The following is a 22,317-nucleotide window of genomic DNA, read 5'->3' on the forward strand; positions in this document are numbered from 1 at the left end:
GAAACTGTTGGAAGGTAAGATAAAATAAAATATATTAATCATTTCATTATTTTCTGTATAGTTTACACTATAGTCCTTAGATGAGCATGCCATTTTAACTTATTGGATAAAATTTAAATGATTTATTAAATAATTAAAAAACTTATGTTTGCAGCTTGCTTTCGAACCCAGAAGTTCTACGTCAGTTACAAACCCTTCAACAAACTATGACCCAACAACAGCAGGAAATGGATATGGAAAAATTGCGTAAGTTACAGGAAATGAAGCAGCAAGAAGAAGAATTTGATAAACACCTCGCTCAAACTGTACCAGTAAGTAGGCTTACACTTAAATCTCTTACGAACCCATAGACTGCTTCCATTATTATTTTATTGCTATCTCCAAACCTGATATTTTCTTAATTTTACTGGTATTGCTTTTGTAAAAGGTTCTTCTTTACTTACTTAAATACGTAATATTATATGTATATCTTAATATATTTTTTTAATTGTGAAAAACGGTAACTAAGTATATGTTATTTTTATTATAATTATCTGATTCGGTTATGAGGGCATATTAATTGTTTGTTATCTTTTAAGAATCTACCTTTTGCGGCTGAATGTGAACTAAAACCGCCCCCGTCGATTAATAACTCACCGGCTATTCCTCCTGGTTATTATTTCCCACCAAGTGGCGGCCAAGATGTCAGTATCCCACCTCCGAATTACAAGCCACCTCTACCTTACGATATGCAGCAGCCGCAGGACAATAACATGATCGGTGTAGGAGGTGGTACTTACAAAGACGTAAACGAGGACAGCGGTGACGTTGAGGTAACTGTTTACCATTAGAATTTTGAGTATACAAAATAATACATGGAAGTTATATATTGTAGAGATTATGAACGATATATTCCTTCTAATATTAAAACACATTTGTTTAATGATATTTTTCTATCAAAGGTAATTAATCTGGACCGGAGTCGTTCAAGAAGTTTGTCTCCGAGGGATGATAGACATCGACGTAGAAGAAGTCGTTCGAGGGAACGATCCCGCGACAGGGGAAGGACTAGAGATTCTCATCGGAGAAGAAGATCTCGCAGTAAATCATCTAGATCTAGATCCCGTTCAAAAACTAGGCGACATCGATCTCGATCAAGAGACAGAGAAAAAGATCGCGAAAAGGAAACGGAAAAAGACAAAGAGAGAAAGAAACGAGGACTTCCGCCTATTAAGAAGGATCATCTTAGTGGTAAGTATCGTTCTCAAGTTTCAATATTTTGATTATAAATGATTCATTCAATAGTCAACGGGACCACCTAATTTTTTTATTTAGTTTGCAGTACAACCTTGTGGGTTGGTCATCTTTCAAAGTTGGTACATCAGGAGGAGTTATCTGACACTTTCGGAAAAATTGGTGAAATTGTTAGCATTGATCTGATTCCTCCAAGAGGATGTGCTTTTATTGTAATGCATCGACGCCAGGATGCAGCCAAATGTCTGTCTAAATTGAAAAACCATAAGTTACAGGGAAAAGCAATAACTGTAAGCAAAACTTTTTTTTATTTAGTCTATAATAATATATAATTCTAATTTTTTCAATGATTAGGTAGCATGGGCGCCAGGCAAAGGTGTGAAAGGTAAAGATTTGAAAGATTATTGGGAAGTAGAGCAGGGAGTTTCCTATGTACCGTGGTCAAAAATTAAGCCCGATATCGATCTTGATTTGCTCGAAGACGGTGGAATGATCGACGAAGAAACCGTTCCAGACTGGATGAAGGCTCGCCTTGCACAACAACAACAAAAACCACAAGCTCCTCAAGTTCTTTTACCTAATATATCAGTTAGCGCAGATGGTAACGTCAGTTTTGTAACGATACCAGGAGCTGCAGCAAATTCAACTGTGGATACTACACAACCACCCCCAATGCCACCTAATGCTGCAGGTAGTCTTATTCAGCCTCCTCCAGCCATGCCTCTATCTCTCGTGCCCCCGTTTCAACTTAATAACAGGCTACTCGGCATGAATTTGTCGGGTATGATTCCAAATGTCCCCATTGGGGTTCCACCTCCCAGCATGCCTCCGCCTATGATTCCAAATCAACTTTTAGGCTTGGGTGGATCACCTTTCGGTCAGAGCGTTTTGTCACAATTACCACTGGACAAAGTACAACCACCTATGTCTTCTGAATCTTTACTGGGGATACCAGGAGGGCCCGCCTTTGGTATTCCGTCACCAGCAATGACAGCTTCTCATGACGATCATAACATGGATGTAGAAATGGAAGATGCAGATCAGCACACAAGAGGGAATGAACGCAGGGGATCAGCGAGTACAATGCTTAGCGATCAATTATTGGCCCACGTTCAACAAAAGGATACTTTCAGCACCGCTCTTAGCAGATTACATGCGGTAACGGGTGGTGTTAAATATCGCGATGAAGAAGGTCATAGAAGAAATAACGATTCGCGTAGTGAAGGACGTGATGATCGAGAAAGAGGTGGTCGTGATTACGGACGCCGGGACCGAAGAGATAGATCACGCAGTCGCGACAGGAACCGTAGTAGAGGAGACAGGAACGACCGCAGGGATCGGAAAGATCGCGGAGGAAACAGTAGATGGAGTGATCGTGATCGGGATCGTGATCAACGAAGATTGTCGTCTGAGCGAAATAACGACAAAAAGAGCAATAGTGAAAAAAGCTTAAACGACCGTCTAATGGAAATGGCGAATTCAAGTGCATATCCCCCAGAAAAGGACGATGAAAAGCCCCGTCCGTTGTTTGAACCACCGCCACCACTGTTCGATGATCGTTCAGTAGATCTGAAACCACCTCCTAAAGATGTGGAAGATAATCTACTAGAAGATTTCGTACCGCCGTTTGATCCACGATCGGCTCTTCATAACGATAGCTTCGAATCACATGGTCCCAAAAACGATCTTTTTGAACCAAATGCCAATGATTTTACAAATCGCCAGGCTTTGGATGGTTTCGTAGCAGATAATAACGATAGTTTTCAACCTCCAGATGAAAAATACGGACCTCCAAATAATGACGGACGTTTCGAACCATCAAACAAGCATTTCGAAGATGATTATCGGGGTCCTTCACATAACGACAATTTCGGTCCGGTAGAAGAATTCCACCCACGAGGTGGTGTTCGTAGAAGGTGGAATACGCCTCATGAAGAATTCGAACAACCTGGTCCCAGTTTCGATAACGAACATGGCTTTGACAACCTGGACAATATAGAAAATGATATGCCCATGAAAAGGGCAGGAATGTTCCGTAGGAGAGATGGCCCCGGGTTCCAAGAGGAAATAGGCGACGATGAATTTGAAACACAAATGAGACCAAGACAGGCAGGACCTCCAGGACTTTTAGGACCCCCTGGTCGTATAGGACCTCCTGGACCCATGGGTCCGCCGGGCCCATTAGGGCCACCTGGAGCGGAGTTTTGGAGGCCTCCGAGGCCAATGTTGCGTGGACCTGGACCAGAAGGATTTGGACCCCGTATGCGACCACCTGGACCGAGAATGTTCAATCCAAGAGGTGGAATGAGAGGACCCCGCCCACCAGGTTAGTTAGTGTGAATATTTTTAGTTTAAGGTGGTACATTCATAAATAAAGAAATTATTTTATCTTTTTTTTTTTTTAAATTTTAGGTCCATGGATGGAAGGTGGTATGCGACCTAATTTTAATCCGCGTTTTGATGGACCACCGCGTTTCGATGGTCCACCGCGTTTTGACGGTCCTCGTTTTGATGGCCCCCGCTTTGACGGCCCTCCACGTTTCGATGGTCCGCCTAGATTCGAGGGTCCACCACGTTTCGATGGTCCCCCTGAATTCTTCAGGGGTCGATTGCACGGTCGGGGATTCGATTCGCGTCGAGGCAGACGAGACGACCGTAGACGTTTTCGCGGACCAGACTTTGAACCTCCCGAGGATGGTGGAGGTGATTTCGAAGGCGGTCCTGAAGAATGGCCAAGAAATAGACGAGACGATAGGAATGGTGGTCGTTTTCATAGGGACTTTGAAGGAGATGGTGACGGTGAGTGGCATAGAAGGGTATTCCGAGAAAAGAGCAGCAGGTGGACTAACGCCTCTCAAGAAGAAGAAGGAGAAAAAGTAAATGATCAAGAACAGAACAGTATAGGAGACGAAGAGATTGTTCCCCAAGAAAAAGAAGTCGAAATAGCTGGTGGATACGAAGACGATGTTGTGAACCAAGAAAAAGAACAAGTAGCTGAAGAGACCGCGGGAGGGTGTGCAACGCCTCTTAGAGACGAAATACCTGAAACGATAGATGATAAAGTAGATCAAGATCAAAATCAAGAGGTTGTAGAAGATGCAGTAACCAAGGAAGCGGAAGCGGAAGCTTAATAATAAAAGTGAGCAAAACAAATTATTTCATTTTTACAAAACAATTTTATGATTTATTAGTTACTAGGACTTTATGGAAACTAAGATAGTAAAAGTACATACATTTAATATTAATTAAACGACGAAAGTGTTGCAAATATGTTGGATGAGTGGACTGAATAGAGAAAATACTTTTAGGCTGTGATAGTAGGTGTAGTGAACACAGGGGACCATGCTGTCTTGTGTCTAGCTTTATTTTTAAGCTAAAATTGAGTAAATAAACCGAGGATATTTTATTTATACACGAACGAAATCTTTCTTTTTTTCTATTATCTAACGATTCTATGAAAGTGTAATTCTTGAAATAGATTAATTGGTTAAAATTGAAGTAGCAAACTGCTTAAATACGTTGGTCTTAAACGTACACGGTGGTACAGAGTTTTTATATTTCTGAATTTTGATTATTAAACGATCTCCAATGACAATAATAGCCTTTACTTCTTTACTTTTATTGATAAATTTCGTATTAATGAAAACTGATTCCCACAATTTTTAATTGATAATGCAATATTTACCATGAAAATGTATTCATTAGTTGTGTAAAATTATGCACAAGGTAAATTCACTTCAGTATGACAAAATATACAATTATAATTATTAGTTGCGTTGAAAAGTATAACAGTATTGATTATAATTAATGCTATCGTGAGTTTTGTAATTATTTCGTAACAAAGGACATTTATTGGAAGGGTCTGCAAAAGGTAGGTCCGTTGTGTTCACAACTGACGGCTTCACAGGAGGAGCTTGTGTCGGCCCTCAAATTGAGGGACCGATACCAGGTATGGTCCAATTTTATTCTCTATACATGTTTGCAGCAAATTTGATTTGACATGATTATTATGGAAACTATCCGACAAATTGTTTTAACAATACATATGACATTTTTATTTGATAAAATATCGATATGCTTACTTTATTTCGAAGATTATTTAAAATTAACTAAACAGTATGCGAAGTGTTCAGTTTTTTATATTCGTGTACCATTAGTAATTTGTTTTTTATAGCGAATTTCTACTTGAAAAGGGCATAATATTCATGCTTGATGGCCTTAGTCCAGGATTTGTTTTCCTTCTTCCTTCATACAACGTTTCGCATCCTCAGAGAATATAGCGAGGGTACAAAATCTTTCTCTGGAGTTGAAATTTTACGCTCACTACATACTCTGAGAATGAAACAATACGAGTGAGCGAAACGTCAGTGAATTCGCCGAAGAAGGAGAATTAATCCTGCACCATGACCATCAAGCCCGAATATCGAGTCCTCTTTCGATAACTACGACTGTGAAAGCATTAGACTTTTTATTTTTACTTATCTAATTAATACCTAATTAAAATTTTTCATTATATATTTAATGATAAAAAAAATTATTTAAATAGTCCTTTTTTATTAAGTAGTTTTGGTTGTAAATATTACACTTACCTTTTTCAATTTCGTTAATTGCAATTATACAATAAATGTTAATAGAAGTATATGGCGGACTCGTAATTATTAATTAAAATGGTGGAGGATTATTTTGTGTCTTCATAACTATGGGGTAAATTTGTAAATCTTTTGGTATAGCTGTAATTTCTTTCTACATAACGAAATTACAGCTTTTCATTATTAGAGATTACAGAACAGTAGATATCTTCATTTTTTAACATAAATCTCCATGAACTTCTTTGTATCTACATAATTACTACTTTGAATACTTTTTTTTCATATCTTATTTAAATCTTTTTGTCGGAAGTTTCCATCTTGAAACATTACCAGTAGATAAATTGTTTATTTACTTTCAGTGTTTGCGTTAGTACTATTTTAAATGTAAATAAAACCGAATTGATTGTGCATCTTTGTAAAAAAAGAAAGTAACTCAAGCAACAAATTTAAAGAGATAAAAGTTAAAGTTTTACAATATTTGTTAAATAATAACAAAAGAATCATCAAAAAGTATGTAATTTATTTAATGCATGCTTAGGGTGTTTAGGTGTTATAAATAAACAAAAAAGCCTAAAAAATATTTGGATGCAGTGCATGTTAGAAATTAAATTAATGTTTTATTGTAATTTTTTTAAATATCCCTTTTCGTGAGTAAAAATTGCAGAAATTGATACAATTTTCTAACGTGCGTTTATTATAGCGATTATATAATTATAATTTTCCCTTTTGCTTTATTATGATAGTTTCCTAACATTATTTAAAAAATTGTGTAACTGCAGGTTGTGTGTTAGTTACGCAAATCTTTTATCAAATATTTTCAATGTAAATGCACAGATTAATTTAAAAATAAATTATCGTGTTATAAAAATACTTTTTATGGATACATTATAAATGTGTTTATAAACTACAAATTATTTTTTGATACTCAGCTAGTACATTAACTTTTAAAAAAAATGAAAACAAAATCACTATAATTGCGTGGTTTGCCTTCTGCAGAATTCTTTAAAATATATATTTAAAACACTTATGGGGTACATCTCTTCGCAATCTTATCTTAAATTTTACATTAGTATCGTATGTGAACGAAAATCAAAAATGAATCCTCATGTAGGGGTAAAATTTTTTTAAAAAGATGATCTGGCTAAATGATTACATCTTATCGTAGACACTAATAAGTAATGGACGACGACATTTGTAAATAAAGCTTTATAACCTATAAATTTTGTAATAAAAATGTTTCTTTATTACAATGGGTTATCCTTACATAGCGGAAAATCTATTTCTAATGATTCTGTTAAGTTTAACAGCAGTTGCAGGTGATTATATGGTAATTCATTTAAACTCCAAGGGCTACCAAGCAATTTCAGATAATGTTACTCATGCTGTTATCGGAGGCTTATCTTGGTTTATTGTATGTTTTAATTGCAAACGGTACACTCACAGAACTCTTTTAGAAATATTTTCATGTACCTTTTTTGCTTCTATAATTGATATTGATCATTTTGTTGCTGCTAGATCTTTGAGGTTAAAGGTATTGAAGAATACATTTCTATAAACCTTCGCAGCAAATTTAAAATAATTGAGTTTTCAGGATGCAACAAATTTGTATAGTAGACCAATTCTTCATTGTTCGACTGTGCCATTGGTTTTAATTGTAACCTTAACTGTATTAGCATTTTTGACTCAATCGAAATGTATTATGGTATGCTCCTTAATAATGTTGACCGCATTTGGTAGTCACCACACAAGGGATGCTACAAGACGAGGGTATTGGTTTTATCCTTATGGTTCAACACCTCCAATACCTTATAGATATTATATTTTAATTACTATTGCTATTCCATTTTGTATATCTCACTTTTTGAACTTCTACTTACAATTAGAAATGTATACAAGAAGAGAACACATCACTGTTTAATATTATTTGTTATTATACTGACGCTGTTGATTCAATAAAAGAATTTATTTCATTAATCTGTTTAATTGTACAGACTAATTTAATTAACCCAGTGAAAGACCTAAAAAGCGCACTTAAAATTATTAAAAGATGGAAGGTATTTGCTAAACTTTAACAATTTATAATTATGTAAAAAAGTATGGAGAATTTCATGGTGTCAACGGTTTTCCAGTGCGTTGAGAAATAGGAATCATTTTTGTTAAAATATATACAATAAATTATACTCAAATAACGCTCATCAACTTATTGAGAGTGAAAACAAAGATTTGGTACTTTCCGTCATGGTATTAACCACCTGCAAATTCAGTTTATACAGTAAGTACACATTTTTTAAAATATTTGAAGGCCTCATACTTTTATTATTACTTTATTTTGTTTTTATTTTTCAATTAGATCGATAATTACCTATATAAAAACTGTTCGATTATTATCGATTTTATGATCTCTTAATTTTCCAGTAAGTTGCTATAGAAGTTGTTTCTAATTTAGTTTCTGGCACCTTGATAATGTTTAATATTTTAAATATTTTGATTGATTGCTTTATACTATAAACAATACGATANACCTTTTCTATCCACGTTATCCTCATCATTCGCCTATAACACCTCTTTTTATTAAAGGCGACACGACCCTGCGCTATCCTCTGCTTTATATCCCTACTACTCCTTCCGTCCTGGCTTATCTAACTTCCTAGATACCTAAAATCGACCACTTCTAATTTTTCGTCTATTAGTTGTTTCGATTTTTTGGTTTAATGTTTCCTAAGATTTAACTAAATAATGATTTACTTTAAAACATTAAATAAGTGCTTATTGAACGGAATCACTGCTGAATTTTATATTTTTGTGGAATTACCCCTTATACATTGTGTTTTGTTCGCAGGTCGACATAGGTGTAGTGGTTTATATAACAATAGGTGTATTTGGTGTATTAATAGCACTTATAATTGGAGCATTGGTAGGCATTTACGTATGGGTCAATTCCCTTTCGAGGCTTCTGAAGAAACAGGACGATGACGACCCTTATAAAAGTTATTTAAAGTAAATACACTTTGCATACCTCAAAGAATCAGTGATGCTTGATGTTTATGGTCCGAGGGGGGGAGGTCGAGTTTCAATACAATGTACATTTAAGAAGAATCTTTCTCTTTTACTCTTCAACCCTTTGATATTTCGCTGTAGGTTTGAGAGGTTTCGGAGAGCCTAGGAGAAAGGATGCATGTATAGTCAGTTGTTAACAGATGGCGTTTGAAAATTATTTGCTTTCTATACTGCATGATTAGGTACTGAATTGTTTTTGTCAGCGAGCAGTCACTGATTCTGTTACAATAAATAATTAATAAAATCAAATCATAATTGAAACTGTATGAGACGTGTTTATTGTACTTTTAAAAAACTATTAAAATGACTTTAAAACAGATTATTAAAGAACTTGTCGATAATGTTTCGACCAAGTCGATTTATAGTTGAGAATGGTCTACTTACAATTAATTCAAACAATACTGTCGAGTTCTTAATAAACTGCTTTCAAGTAATGAGCTTCGTTTATTCGTTCTTAAATACATTGAAATTATCCATATTACTTTGTTTTGTTTTTTGTTCCTCTAGGAAATATCCGAGCATCCCTCGGATGAATCCAGTACCTGGTGAAGAATTATCCAAACGATACGTTATGTCTACCGGAAATACAGATTATGATTCACTTCCTTCTCAAAAGTTTTCCAGGAACCCACTGACCAGCAGATCTATGATGGAAAGAAGAATGTCTCCGTCAGTAATCGGGGAACTGAACAACAGGATTTCCAGCTATATCTATGTATATATAAATAGAGACAAATCATAAAGCTGTAATAAAGGCCGATAAGTTTTTTGGTGATTATACTATGTACTTACCTATCTAAATTTCACAGTCTGTACATTACTTTATCTTGTCAGTAAAAAAGATAACTTCGTATAAAACTTGTTGCCAGTTACTTTAAAAGTATCTGAAATCGCAAAATTTCAGTGTTCATATATTGACTGCGTATTAAAGGTTCTTATTTCAATAGGCGCTAAATCGAAGTTATAGATTTTAATAGGTACATTGGCGAAAGAGTTTAATTTGTTTTCGGAATTTTTTAATCTGCAATTATGCGCATGGGTATTGAAATTATTATTTATTGTTATTAGTGGCACATACATGTGACCATTTGTTGGTTTAAATTATAGTTTTTGAATACACATGAATAATAAGTAATTATTGAAGATGGAAATGCGTGTATTAATCCTCTAAATTAAGTATGCTTACTAATAGATATAGGAGATAAGATAAAGGGAAAACAATTCGTTTTAGTAACAGGGACTGTAGTGCAAAATCTTTGTTGAGTTAAGAAGGATTATATCCATACGTGTTTAAAACAATGGTAAGTACGAAATTCATACACGCTTAACTAATTTTTTTTGTTACCTTCCTGTACGGTAATTGTATGCATTTTTATCCCATTTTATTCATTCTGGTTCAACACCTCCAATACCTTATAGATATTATATTTTAATTAAGTACATATTATAATGCCCGTTGATCTTTGCTTCTCAATCGTTCGTTCCAGAAAAACAATTGAGAAGAAGATCGACTGCTATAATCGAGCAATTGAACAAACTGTTTAAACAATTAAGGTACCTATAATACCAGTTTCTCTTTGCTTTTTATTTGTTCGTGCAAGATTAATAACTCATGAGAAGGTTCATCGTTACAATCGACCAACAGTTGAACAAATTGTTACTGTTAGTGTACATATTCGTTCGCTAGATGGTACTGTTGAGTGTCGACTATGACGCTGGTGTATCCAGCCTGCGTCTGCGCGTGTAAAGGTTTCAATTCGTGGCCGTAGACAGTCGCCTGGGACTGCACATGCGCCTGATTGTTATTAAAACAGTTCATAAAGTGTTGACCGTGGATAGTGTCAGAACATACGTATGGATTACTCAGTGTCTGAAGATGTAACTGGTGGTCACTTTCGGTACTACCACAAGAACTCGATGAAGCACTGTACGGTCTATGTTGGGTTTGGTTGGAGTTTATGGAATGAGACGTTAATTCTGATGACTCCGAATAAGGATAGAAGAACTCCTGGTGGGAGTGGGAGTAGTACGGGTCGTCGTTAAAGTTGTGCAAGTAGATGGGATACTCGGGAGGGAAGACCATAGTTCCGTTTGAGTCACATCCGTACTCGTCATCTGGAATGGAAGATGTTGGGGTCGCTATGGTAGCAGGTTGAAGGCGCTGAACGTGGTACTTGGATTGGGAAAGGGATCTTGGGGGAGTATGTAAAGGAGAGTGCTTTTCCAAAGGGGTGGGAGTGGAAGAAAGGTTCTCGCATGCTACTCCTTGGGCCACGTTCAGAATGCAGTCTTTAGCTTCTAAATCACTAAAAATGTTACGAATATTAATAAAGTTTTTTTGAGAAATATGCTTTTTTTTACNATTTAACTAAATAATGATTTACTTTAAAACATTAAATAAGTGCTTATTGAACGGAATCACTGCTGAATTTTATATTTTTGTGGAATTACCCCTTATACATTGTGTTTTGTTCGCAGGTCGACATAGGTGTAGTGGTTTATATAACAATAGGTGTATTTGGTGTATTAATAGCACTTATAATTGGAGCATTGGTAGGCATTTACGTATGGGTCAATTCCCTTTCGAGGCTTCTGAAGAAACAGGACGATGACGACCCTTATAAAAGTTATTTAAAGTAAATACACTTTGCATACCTCAAAGAATCAGTGATGCTTGATGTTTATGGTCCGAGGGGGGGAGGTCGAGTTTCAATACAATGTACATTTAAGAAGAATCTTTCTCTTTTACTCTTCAACCCTTTGATATTTCGCTGTAGGTTTGAGAGGTTTCGGAGAGCCTAGGAGAAAGGATGCATGTATAGTCAGTTGTTAACAGATGGCGTTTGAAAATTATTTGCTTTCTATACTGCATGATTAGGTACTGAATTGTTTTTGTCAGCGAGCAGTCACTGATTCTGTTACAATAAATAATTAATAAAATCAAATCATAATTGAAACTGTATGAGACGTGTTTATTGTACTTTTAAAAAACTATTAAAATGACTTTAAAACAGATTATTAAAGAACTTGTCGATAATGTTTCGACCAAGTCGATTTATAGTTGAGAATGGTCTACTTACAATTAATTCAAACAATACTGTCGAGTTCTTAATAAACTGCTTTCAAGTAATGAGCTTCGTTTATTCGTTCTTAAATACATTGAAATTATCCATATTACTTTGTTTTGTTTTTTGTTCCTCTAGGAAATATCCGAGCATCCCTCGGATGAATCCAGTACCTGGTGAAGAATTATCCAAACGATACGTTATGTCTACCGGAAATACAGATTATGATTCACTTCCTTCTCAAAAGTTTTCCAGGAACCCACTGACCAGCAGATCTATGATGGAAAGAAGAATGTCTCCGTCAGTAATCGGGGAACTGAACAACAGGATTTCCAGGGAACAAGGACCTGGTGCCAAATCTAACGGATTTTATGCAGGGTATGTACCTGATTAAATATTTTGTATAAAAAGAACGAATGTTAAAAAATAATGAAAAATATTCTGAAACAATTTACTCGCTTAAGAATGATAGGAGAATTTTTCGGGCTTAAGAGTCGTGATCGTTGCAAATCAATGCTTGGTCTCTATTGGTCTTGGTCTTCAGACCAGAGTGTTCTTCCTAAAACTTAAAATCCTAAATGTTGGTTAATAGATAGTTCTTCCCCAAAAGTATAGAACTGAACAGAAAAACAAGCAATCTGGAAATAAGGTTCTTTTTTATTAAATTATACAATCAACACAAAATTATTTGCTTTCGGGTTGTTGCTTGTTTTTTTTTCAGTTAAAATCCAAAAAAAGACCACAGTCAATAATAAATCAGAATTCTTCAAGACACAAGCCGTAAAAACTTACATTTAAGTGTAAGACCCAAAGAAATTATTGCACTGTGTCATACTCATATTTTTTTAATATCCCAATAACGTAAAAATGTAAATCCCTGCCTATAATTATCTATCGATAAATGTCGAATTTATCAATTTTTATTTTTCTCTGAAGTTTTTATCAAATAATTCCACTGATTAGATTTTATCGAGCAAATAGAAAGATAATAGTGAGAATTCCAATATTTTTGTAAAAGATCTATACCGTTTCTGTCTTAATTTTTACTGTACAATTATAGATATTTCTGTTCATATAAATTCTTCAAAATAACGATTTTCAAATAAAAATTGTAATTTTGCAACTGTAATTCCTTCTTTAGTTTTAAAAAATTAAGTAATTTAAACTTTAGAAGAATTAGAAAGTAATAGATATCTCCTGCAAAAACTACTGTAATGACTAATTTTTCTACCCTGGGGACTATTTTGTTTTTTTTTTATTTCAGAGATAATATTGACTCTTTCAGTAAACCTGGTAAACAAGATGTAGTTTATTATGGAGGTGGGGCAGTGAAAGACAGGCCAAATATGGCGTACTGAGAATGTTATTTTTCCGTGTTTGTTTTGTTAATTACCCAATTTATATCGTACGTACCATTACTGATACTGTCTCGTTGCGAAATTTTATTAAAAAGCCATAGCAGACTTTTTATTTACTTAATACTTGTAACTTATAAGTAATACAAAATATGCAATATTAGATAATAACCGTAGTTTTTTCGGTTTTTTTTTTGATGTTCGTAATGCTTTAATTTTTGAACACTTTACTATCATGCATCACGCTTGACGTAGACAGTCATGTATTTTGTTGATAAGTTTTTAGTTGTCTATGTATGTATGTAATTAACTAGATATTTAATAGGATGATACGTAGGACACCCTGTATATATGATATTTTATCCCGGATTTCCAATGTTCCAAAGTTGGCCAAAGAAATTTACAAAGATATTTTTATACATAATTGTAATTTGTTATACTATTATCAATATTGTTAATAAAATATGCATTCTTTGTTGTTGCAAATTATTATTAGGAAGTAGTATAGTTCTGCTACAGGTTTTCTTAATTAAGAAATTAACGCTGTTCCTTAAAACATTAGTAAAAAGTAACAAAATAATAATTCAATGTTGCTACAAAACAATGCAAACAATTAGCTAGAACAAAAATCCTTTACTTTTTATTTTAATTGTAATTCCTAACGTATTTTTCTTTTATTAATTTCTAACAGGTGCTCACTATTTATTTTTCTTCTTACTATCTTTAATGTTTTTGAGGTTCTTATAATTCTGTTTCCATTAATTTCTAATAATGTGAATATATTTTCCTTAACGTACACAGACGTTTTTGGAAATAATATGAAAAAATTTTCTTTACGTAAACTGCTTTAAAATGAAAGAAGGTGAAGACAAGGTCATTAAACAGATCACATCTTGTTTTTAAATGTGTATCTATTGGGAATTTAGTTGTTTACGAGAATTTTTAGTAATAACACGGACATTTCTTTATTGTGAGTGAATTATGCGGATAACATCTTTTTAATACTTTTAATTAGAACAGAAGTGAAGAAAAGTGCAAGTGAATTTGTGCCAATAGGATATGTATAAGGGATTGAAGAGATATTTTCTTCTCGGACAATAACAGTAAGTTTTTTGATATGTATTTTGTTTAATTAAGTACGCTAATGATTATTGAAGTCGATGTAATTAATAACACAGTCAGTGAATTATTTAGATGCAGTTACAATAACGCGTCCTTTAATGATTTTCTTTAATTATTATACGAATAAGATGCAGGTAGTTCACAAATGATTAGGTATTACATCTTTTTATGCGATGATAATTTTACTGAAAGAAGAAAAATTGGAAATGCATATATATTTAAATGTACCTATTAGAAATTACTCCAATCTACCCTGTTGAAATAAACCGAGTACGAAGCATTAGGAAGTTATAATAATGGTTGTGTTTTACTAATTGTAATAAGAAATTGTAGAAAATTGCTTTCGACAGAATAAATTGTCAAAGATCAAACAGAAAAGAAATTTAATTCATTGTAAGGTCAGCATTTTTAATTGATTCATAAGTTATTTTGTATTTTTGATGTTGACCAGTTCTTCCCCTCTAATAGTTAGTAAAAGAAGGAATAATAAGGGTTGTAGAACCAGTTTATTACGAAAACTATTTACCGATGTTTCGCCCCTTGTGCGAAATTTTTGTAGATATAGTTTTCTTAGTTCGGTGATAGTTGTTATCAGCGAAAGTAATAGAAAAGAAATAACACACTTCCCTGTTGGTAATCAACTAAGAGTGCCTGATTCAGGGATATAATCCAGACCAAATCAGGACCTTAATTAGCCAGATTAGAAAATTATTTAGGTTTGCCTATAGGCTTCGGATTTAATCAGGACCTAAAAAAACCAAATTTTAGTGAAAATCAAAATTAAAATTTCTAATGAGGTCCTTATGAAAAATAAATCTCGCACCTATTATCGTAAAACCAAGAAAATTTTTAGTCGGGTTTGTGGGCTGCTACCCTAGACAAAAATTTTCAGTCTCTCTCCAGTCACTCAGTCTTTCAGCGTCTCTAAGAGCGTCTCTCATAGTCTTTCACAGTCTCTCAGTTATTGCCTAGATGTTTTTATGGATCTCTCACAGTCTCTGTATGAGAGACTCGAACGATAAAATTGTTAATTCACAAAGAGACTGAATGAATAAAACTGAAAAATTGAGAGACTCGAGTCTCTCGTAGAAAGACTGGGATCTCTGAAATATGTTGAACTTAGAAAATTTTAACCATGTCTATCGAGACACCACTTATTGAGAGATTCGAGTCTCTCGTTCAGAGATTCGAGTCTCTCGTTCAGAGATTCGAGTCTCTGGTTTAGAGACTGGATACAAAATGAGGACCTCTCTATGAGCGACTTAAACAGTTTCTTCGACAGTCTCTCTGCGACACCAGAGAGACTCGATGAGAGACCGAGACTCGGGTACTAATTGAGCAATTTTCACGAATGGAATATTTTCCACCATCGAATGGAAATCGCTTTAGGGTATGCCTAATTATAAGCCAAGAAATTTTTTTTTCGGATTTGTGGGCTGCTACTGATTGAACAATTTTCACGAATGAAACATTTTCCATCATCGAATGGAAATCGCCACATGTTAATATTTGAATAACGTAAATGTTCGTCCGTATAGGTATACGTGTGCTAGGTACACTAGACAATGAGTATTGGATAGATTTGCATATCGTGATCCCTGTTATTACATCGGTTTGTTTTGGGGCCGTTTGACATTGAAAAGAACGGTTTTCCGCGTGCAGTGATTCCCACCGGCGGGTGGCTCACCCTTTTGCGTCGTTTCCACGGTAACGGCACACTTGTACGCCCGACTCATCTGATATGTTTGTCTAAAGATTTTATACCAATTACATTCCAGTTTGCCAAAGCGCTTTTTTTTAACGTTGAAGGGCTCTCGCCAAAGCGGAAAGTGTACTATTTAAGAGGACTTGTCTAAAATTTCGCGCGAAACCTTAAAAGGGGATTTATATTCATTCTCCTGAAAACAAGAGGACTTTTGTTCATGAGAACGATGGCAGTTTCATGAGGAAATCGATTTCGTTTTGTTTATTTATAATGTACAGGGTGTACTTGTCGGTAGTAATTAAAATAAATGTTTGAAATATTCGCATATTCAAATGACCAAATATTTAAATAATAATATTCAAAATTTCAAATGTCTGGATATCCAAATAGCTGAATACTCACACCTATTTAATTGTGACGTATGATTTGGATCTCCAAAACTGTATAATGAGCAGTTGGGAAATTTCACTGAGAAAGTGTTTGGTATTGTTTATTCATATAGATATTAGAAAAATCATTGATCTGCTAAGATCGTTACAAGGAAGCTTTTGATTTAGTCGTCACAGTCGAATATCATAAAAAAAAATAAAAACCACCATTTTACGAATGTAACATTTAAATAAAGCACAGAAACCCAAAACTACAAATAAGTGAATTTAAAAACAAATACATACAATTATTTTTGGTTTTAGTTTTAGTGTCCTATTTAGTTTGGTCCACATAACTCAAATTGAGGTTCTACCAACAAAATTAGTTTATTTCTTGTAAATTAATTAAAAATTTTAAAAAATGTAGTAATGGACATCCCTTCTTACATAAATATATTGTTTGTTACACTAATTGTTGAATAAGTATATATATACTGTATGCGAACTATAACGGAAACTGTATGTCCAGCGCATCCACCAAAATTTGTTAAAAAATGTTTTGATTTTAACAAATTGCATGTTCTGATTCGAATCTAAAGGCCGTCATATATTGCAGCATTGATATATTTGAATAGATGTTAATAAAATTTAAACTTAACGTTGAAAAACCGACTTCAATACTTTGGGAACAAACTTAAAATAAAAGATTGAAGTGGTTGCGTTTTATTTATTTTTCCAACTACTTTTTTATTATCATTCTCTAACATTCATTCCACCGTTGGAGCTGGAATATTCTGTTCAAATTTATTATCTAATAAAAAAAATATTAAAAAAAAATGCAGTCGAATTGAAAATTAGAATTAAAGTATAAAAATTCTTCTTGACTCCTTAGAAAGTAATATATATATATACGAATGCATTGTAAAGTCCTTGCTTGATGCTTATCTAATACAATAAACGCAAACTTGTGTGGATTCACGATTTATTACATTCTTGGAAGAAATTCTCTAAAGTAGTAAATTCGTATCGTATGAAATGTCATTTAATTTTAATTTTTGTAACAACTAAAATCTCAAATGCATTAAAATATCTTGTGCTGCAGGGAAACTTTTCTGAATTGTTTAAAATCTGTTTTCGTTCGAAGAAGAAAAGACAAAAGATATTAGTCCCATCGTCATTAGTTGGTAACACGTGACTTTTAAACATCAGGAGGACGCTCGTCAGCTTCTTTAATAACAGCTTTTAGTGCTGCAAACAAAAGCTTCAACATGACTCCAATTACATGCTCTATTTAGAATTATTTCCATACTTTCGTGCACTTGCCTCTTATTGTTAAAAAACAAACGACGTTCGGTTTCCAGTTGAGTTCAGTTGACGTGCGAGCACGTGGCAGATCGCTGACGAATGATCACAATGTGCTAGTGGCGTTCACGCGTTTCGCCACGGGAATCCCCGTTTTAACGAGACTTCTCTTGTTAAATTTACCCGGTCTCAGTCCAGCTAAACATCTTGCTCTTTGTGTTGAGATAATAACTAAGCCAATTGACTCTTGATAAAAATGTTACCATTCTCAAGATTTATAAACGCACACTTGGTATGCGTATAAGGTTATGCAATTATTATCCATATACTTGCAAAGTGCCTAATGCTGAAATCCATATAAATACAAATGAATCGCTAAATGTGTTGTTATGCGCAACGCTGGAGAACGGCTGGACCAATTTTGATTATTGTTTCTAAATATTCCTTGAAGTCTGAGGAAGCAACTTATGAAGAGAAAAATTGGAAAAATTGCTCAGAAAAACGTAAAAACCAAATTCAAACTGTTCCTACCTGTCAATTCTAGGGAATTGACTTGAGCACGGCTCAGCCGATTTGACTGATTTATTTTTCGTTGTATTTGTAATTGACAGGACAAGGTTTGTATGAAAGAAAATTTTTGGAAAATACACGGAAAAATCCGGTAATTTGGATAGTATTTTTATGGAAAACCTTTATGTTACAAATTTTGACATTTTTGTTTCTGGTCAGATTTACATGAAACTTTATATTTATGCTCATTGGCATAAAGTCAAACACCTATTTCACAATTATAACCTCTGAAAGGGGATGAAAAGAGGTTTATGAGTTTTATATGTGATTGAATTTACTTGAAACTTGGATCAAAAATTAAGCAAATACGTATTTTAGCAATTTTTAAAAATTAAGGATGAAAAGTTGTTGCTATGATTGTGTTTGAAATCTAGTATGGCGTCATTACATAAAATTAAAACTTTGTAGGGGTGAATTGAGTTAATAAATTTTACGGAGAATTTCTGCGATCAAACTTTTGACGTCAATCAAAACAAAACAAAGAATTATCTTTGATATGTCTTCAAGTTGATTAAACTGTATGGATATTATACTTCATTTACTTTCTCAAGCGATGTGCCCCTTCCAAATAGTAAGTAGGGAAAAAAAGCTCATTATACTCTCGACTCTTGTTCATTAAACATACTTTTTCATACAGTACCTGCCAAAAGTTTTGTTCAATCATGAATAGTGCGAATCGAAAACAAGCGTTAAAGCCTTTAATATGTCTTCAAATATAAATAAACATCTCGTTGATATTTTCAGTAGTAAATGGTACTAATAACAGCATATTTGAGCAATGCAATTGTAGTGGATAAAATGGTCAATTTTTCCGTGCAGTACTGTACGGATTGTACGCTCCTAACCGGTTAAGAGAGTTGTCTCGTTTCTTTTCTGGCCTAGTGCTGTTCTTTTCTACTTTGCGCCAGTCAAACTGAAGGTCACATCGCTACAGAAACTAAACGAAGTATAATTGATCGCTCTTTAAGCGGTTTTCTAGCATACCTAAATATTTGACAGAGAATGCAAAAAATAATAAAAATAACAAATTTATTCGACATTTGGTCTGATATACATACGTGTACACTTTTTTTAATAGGATTATTATTTTGCACATTGTAATGTATGGTAATTTACATATAGATATAAATTTCACAGTCTTAAATTTATTGTCGCAAACAAACTATTTACATGGATAATATTTATGTACACTAGAACGTTATGTATACTTTTTTACATATCTACATTTGCTCTGTATGGAGGCTCTTGTACGCACATATAGGTACGAAGTTTAAAATTTAAAGAAGTTCTCGGTAAAGCGCCACTTCATCTGAAAACATTTTCTTCTATTCAACTGTACAATTTCACAAATTGTCAGATATACATATGTATGTATTGTTATAATATAATGTAATATAATATAATATAATTATATTGAACGTTGTAATGCATGTACTTTACACTTATGGCACTTATACTCGGGATTTACAGGATACTACATCATCGGCAAATTAATTCAATTTTGCTTTATGTTGCACTGCAAGCTTAAAATCAAAATTCACTAATAAATAATTATATCAATAATACTACTACGTATATTATATGGTCCACCCAAAATTTGTAAAGATACGTATGGTACAAAAATAAATAATTATATTTTAATTAAGTACATATTATAATGCCCGTTGATCTTTGCTTCTCAATCGTTCGTTCCAGAAAAACAATTGAGAAGAAGATCGACTGCTATAATCGAGCAATTGAACAAACTGTTTAAACAATTAAGGTACCTATAATACCAGTTTCTCTTTGCTTTTTATTTGTTCGTGCAAGATTAATAACTCATGAGAAGGTTCATCGTTACAATCGACCAACAGTTGAACAAATTGTTACTGTTAGTGTACATATTCGTTCGCTAGATGGTACTGTTGAGTGTCGACTATGACGCTGGTGTATCCAGCCTGCGTCTGCGCGTGTAAAGGTTTCAATTCGTGGCCGTAGACAGTCGCCTGGGACTGCACATGCGCCTGATTGTTATTAAAACAGTTCATAAAGTGTTGACCGTGGATAGTGTCAGAACATACGTATGGATTACTCAGTGTCTGAAGATGTAACTGGTGGTCACTTTCGGTACTACCACAAGAACTCGATGAAGCACTGTACGGTCTATGTTGGGTTTGGTTGGAGTTTATGGAATGAGACGTTAATTCTGATGACTCCGAATAAGGATAGAAGAACTCCTGGTGGGAGTGGGAGTAGTACGGGTCGTCGTTAAAGTTGTGCAAGTAGATGGGATACTCGGGAGGGAAGACCATAGTTCCGTTTGAGTCACATCCGTACTCGTCATCTGGAATGGAAGATGTTGGGGTCGCTATGGTAGCAGGTTGAAGGCGCTGAACGTGGTACTTGGATTGGGAAAGGGATCTTGGGGGAGTATGTAAAGGAGAGTGCTTTTCCAAAGGGGTGGGAGTGGAAGAAAGGTTCTCGCATGCTACTCCTTGGGCCACGTTCAGAATGCAGTCTTTAGCTTCTAAATCACTAAAAATGTTACGAATATTAATAAAGTTTTTTTGAGAAATATGCTTTTTTTTACCTTAGTACGTAATTAACGGATACGACGCAGTGGGGCCTTGATGAGCGGGTGTTATGTACAATTGTGGCGTAACTTTGCATCCAAACCCAGCCTCCCCCTTTGCACAAAAATCGGAAATATTTGGTGGTAACTTGCCCTTTGCAAAGTACTGTAACGAACGAGAAATGCTTCAGCAAAGAATATTGTAAGACAGTTGTGATTTTACAACCACGTAAAGTATAATGATTCATGGTTCATCGAGATTTGTTTAGATCATCGAATACAAAACACAAACTTTTGTCGTGAAATATATTAAAATAAAAGGAAAAAATTAGCATTCCACAATAAACAAAACCTTTTAAAGGTATTTGCTACCTTCACTTCGGCTTTTTCGTATTGGAAAAACCATTTCTGTACCCAAGGATCATTAGAATTAAAGTTTCGGACAATTTCTAATAATTAATTAGCATTGTAGATTTTCGGTTAATCTGGCCAGAGTCATTATTGACACGATGTTGTTATTATTGGGGATTCCCGGCCATATGGTGAAATGACCTTTCGCAACAAATGCTCCGGTTTTTGTTGACGAACCTGTTCGTTGCAACTGCCGTGAACATGGATAGGAATTTATCAAGTTTTCCATTAATTTGGTTGAGAGTTAGGGATGGAACGAGAAGGGGGGAGGGTAGAAACGGATACGGAAACGGCAGCGAACAAACAAGCGCCTGTGCAAACACGGATAACAGGGGCTGACGTTCGCCACGACTCAGGCCGTTATTGCCATCATTAACCCTAGTTGAAGGGAAGTTCCTAACGACATCGGATAAAATTGACACGGCCGACTATCTCAGGTGCGCGATTATAACGATATCCCAATTTATAACAAAAACTGAATGACGATGAGCGACCAAAACTAAAATGAATTAAAGTAAATTCGTCTTCCTTTTTTTATGATGACATGAAGAAAGGAAAACCAAAGGAAACAAGCTCGAATCGAATGAAGAGAAAAGGAAATTGAATGTAATGCAATTGCTATGAATTTCAAGGATCTAGGAAAAAAGCCACCGAGAAAAAAGCCTTGGAAAAAATCACCTAAAATTTATTCTAAACGTTATCATATGATTTAAAAACTTAACACTTCAAGTTATTGTCTTTCTTGATGATAACGTTGAATAGACAGCATGAGTTCTAGTTAATTACCTACTTGATTTGTTTTATTTTTGCTAATATTTGTAACAATAATATTATGTTGTTTGGTTGACTTCCCAAGAAGGACTTATTAATACGAAGAATATCAACATTAAATCAATTAAAACAACAAAGGAGAACGTTGCAACTAATTATCTACTCGATCTATTCTTATTTCTATTAAATTGTATTACGAACATTCTGTACGTTTATTT

The 22,317-nt window shown here is 34.3% G+C and overlaps 3 protein-coding genes across 3 annotated transcripts in view; 2 read left to right on the forward strand and 1 right to left on the reverse strand.

Annotated features, from left to right (window-relative positions):
* Window positions 1-4,651, forward strand: part of LOC108740610 (splicing factor, arginine/serine-rich 15) — an 11,649-nt gene extending 6,998 nt beyond the window's left edge. The window contains exons 6-11 of the mRNA XM_025977504.1: window positions 155-311; window positions 579-812; window positions 942-1,230; window positions 1,315-1,523; window positions 1,588-3,559; window positions 3,646-4,651. Of these exons, the coding sequence (XP_025833289.1) occupies window positions 155-311; window positions 579-812; window positions 942-1,230; window positions 1,315-1,523; window positions 1,588-3,559; window positions 3,646-4,364 (3,580 nt within the window). The 3' untranslated portion in view covers window positions 4,365-4,651. The remainder of the gene's footprint in view (window positions 1-154; window positions 312-578; window positions 813-941; window positions 1,231-1,314; window positions 1,524-1,587; window positions 3,560-3,645) is intronic.
* Window positions 4,652-6,852: 2,201 nt separating this feature from the next.
* LOC108740611 (transmembrane protein 267) lies at window positions 6,853-7,792 on the forward strand. The gene is made up of 2 exons (XM_018474983.2): window positions 6,853-7,353; window positions 7,414-7,792. The coding sequence occupies exons 1-2, from the start codon at window positions 7,072-7,074 to the stop codon at window positions 7,738-7,740; spliced, it is 609 nt and encodes a 202-aa protein (XP_018330485.1). The 5' UTR covers window positions 6,853-7,071; the 3' UTR covers window positions 7,741-7,792.
* A 2,519-nt stretch (window positions 7,793-10,311) lies between these two features.
* The window catches only part of LOC108740618 (single-minded homolog 2), a 38,628-nt gene continuing 26,622 nt past the window's right edge, over window positions 10,312-22,317 (reverse strand). The window contains exons 6-10 of the mRNA XM_025977503.1: window positions 21,480-21,724; window positions 20,936-21,083; window positions 20,247-20,880; window positions 16,109-16,170; window positions 10,312-11,185 (exon numbers count right to left, since the gene is read on the reverse strand). Of these exons, the coding sequence (XP_025833288.1) occupies window positions 10,543-11,185; window positions 16,109-16,170; window positions 20,247-20,880; window positions 20,936-21,083; window positions 21,480-21,724 (1,732 nt within the window). The 3' untranslated portion in view covers window positions 10,312-10,542. The remainder of the gene's footprint in view (window positions 11,186-16,108; window positions 16,171-20,246; window positions 20,881-20,935; window positions 21,084-21,479; window positions 21,725-22,317) is intronic.

Source organism: Agrilus planipennis, unplaced genomic scaffold, assembly GCF_000699045.2.
Source record: "Agrilus planipennis isolate EAB-ADULT unplaced genomic scaffold, Apla_2.0 scaffold201, whole genome shotgun sequence".
NCBI classification, from domain to species: Eukaryota; Metazoa; Arthropoda; class Insecta; order Coleoptera; family Buprestidae; genus Agrilus; species Agrilus planipennis.

Coding starts and splice junctions, on each gene's coding strand:
- LOC108740611 (XM_018474983.2), top strand. CDS start 7,072: ATGGGTTATCCTTACATAGCGGAAAATCTATTTCTAATGATTCTGTTA. Junction 7,354..7,413: donor CTAGATCTTTGAGGTTAAAG/GTATTGAAGAAT, acceptor TTGAGTTTTCAG/GATGCAACAAATTTGTATAG.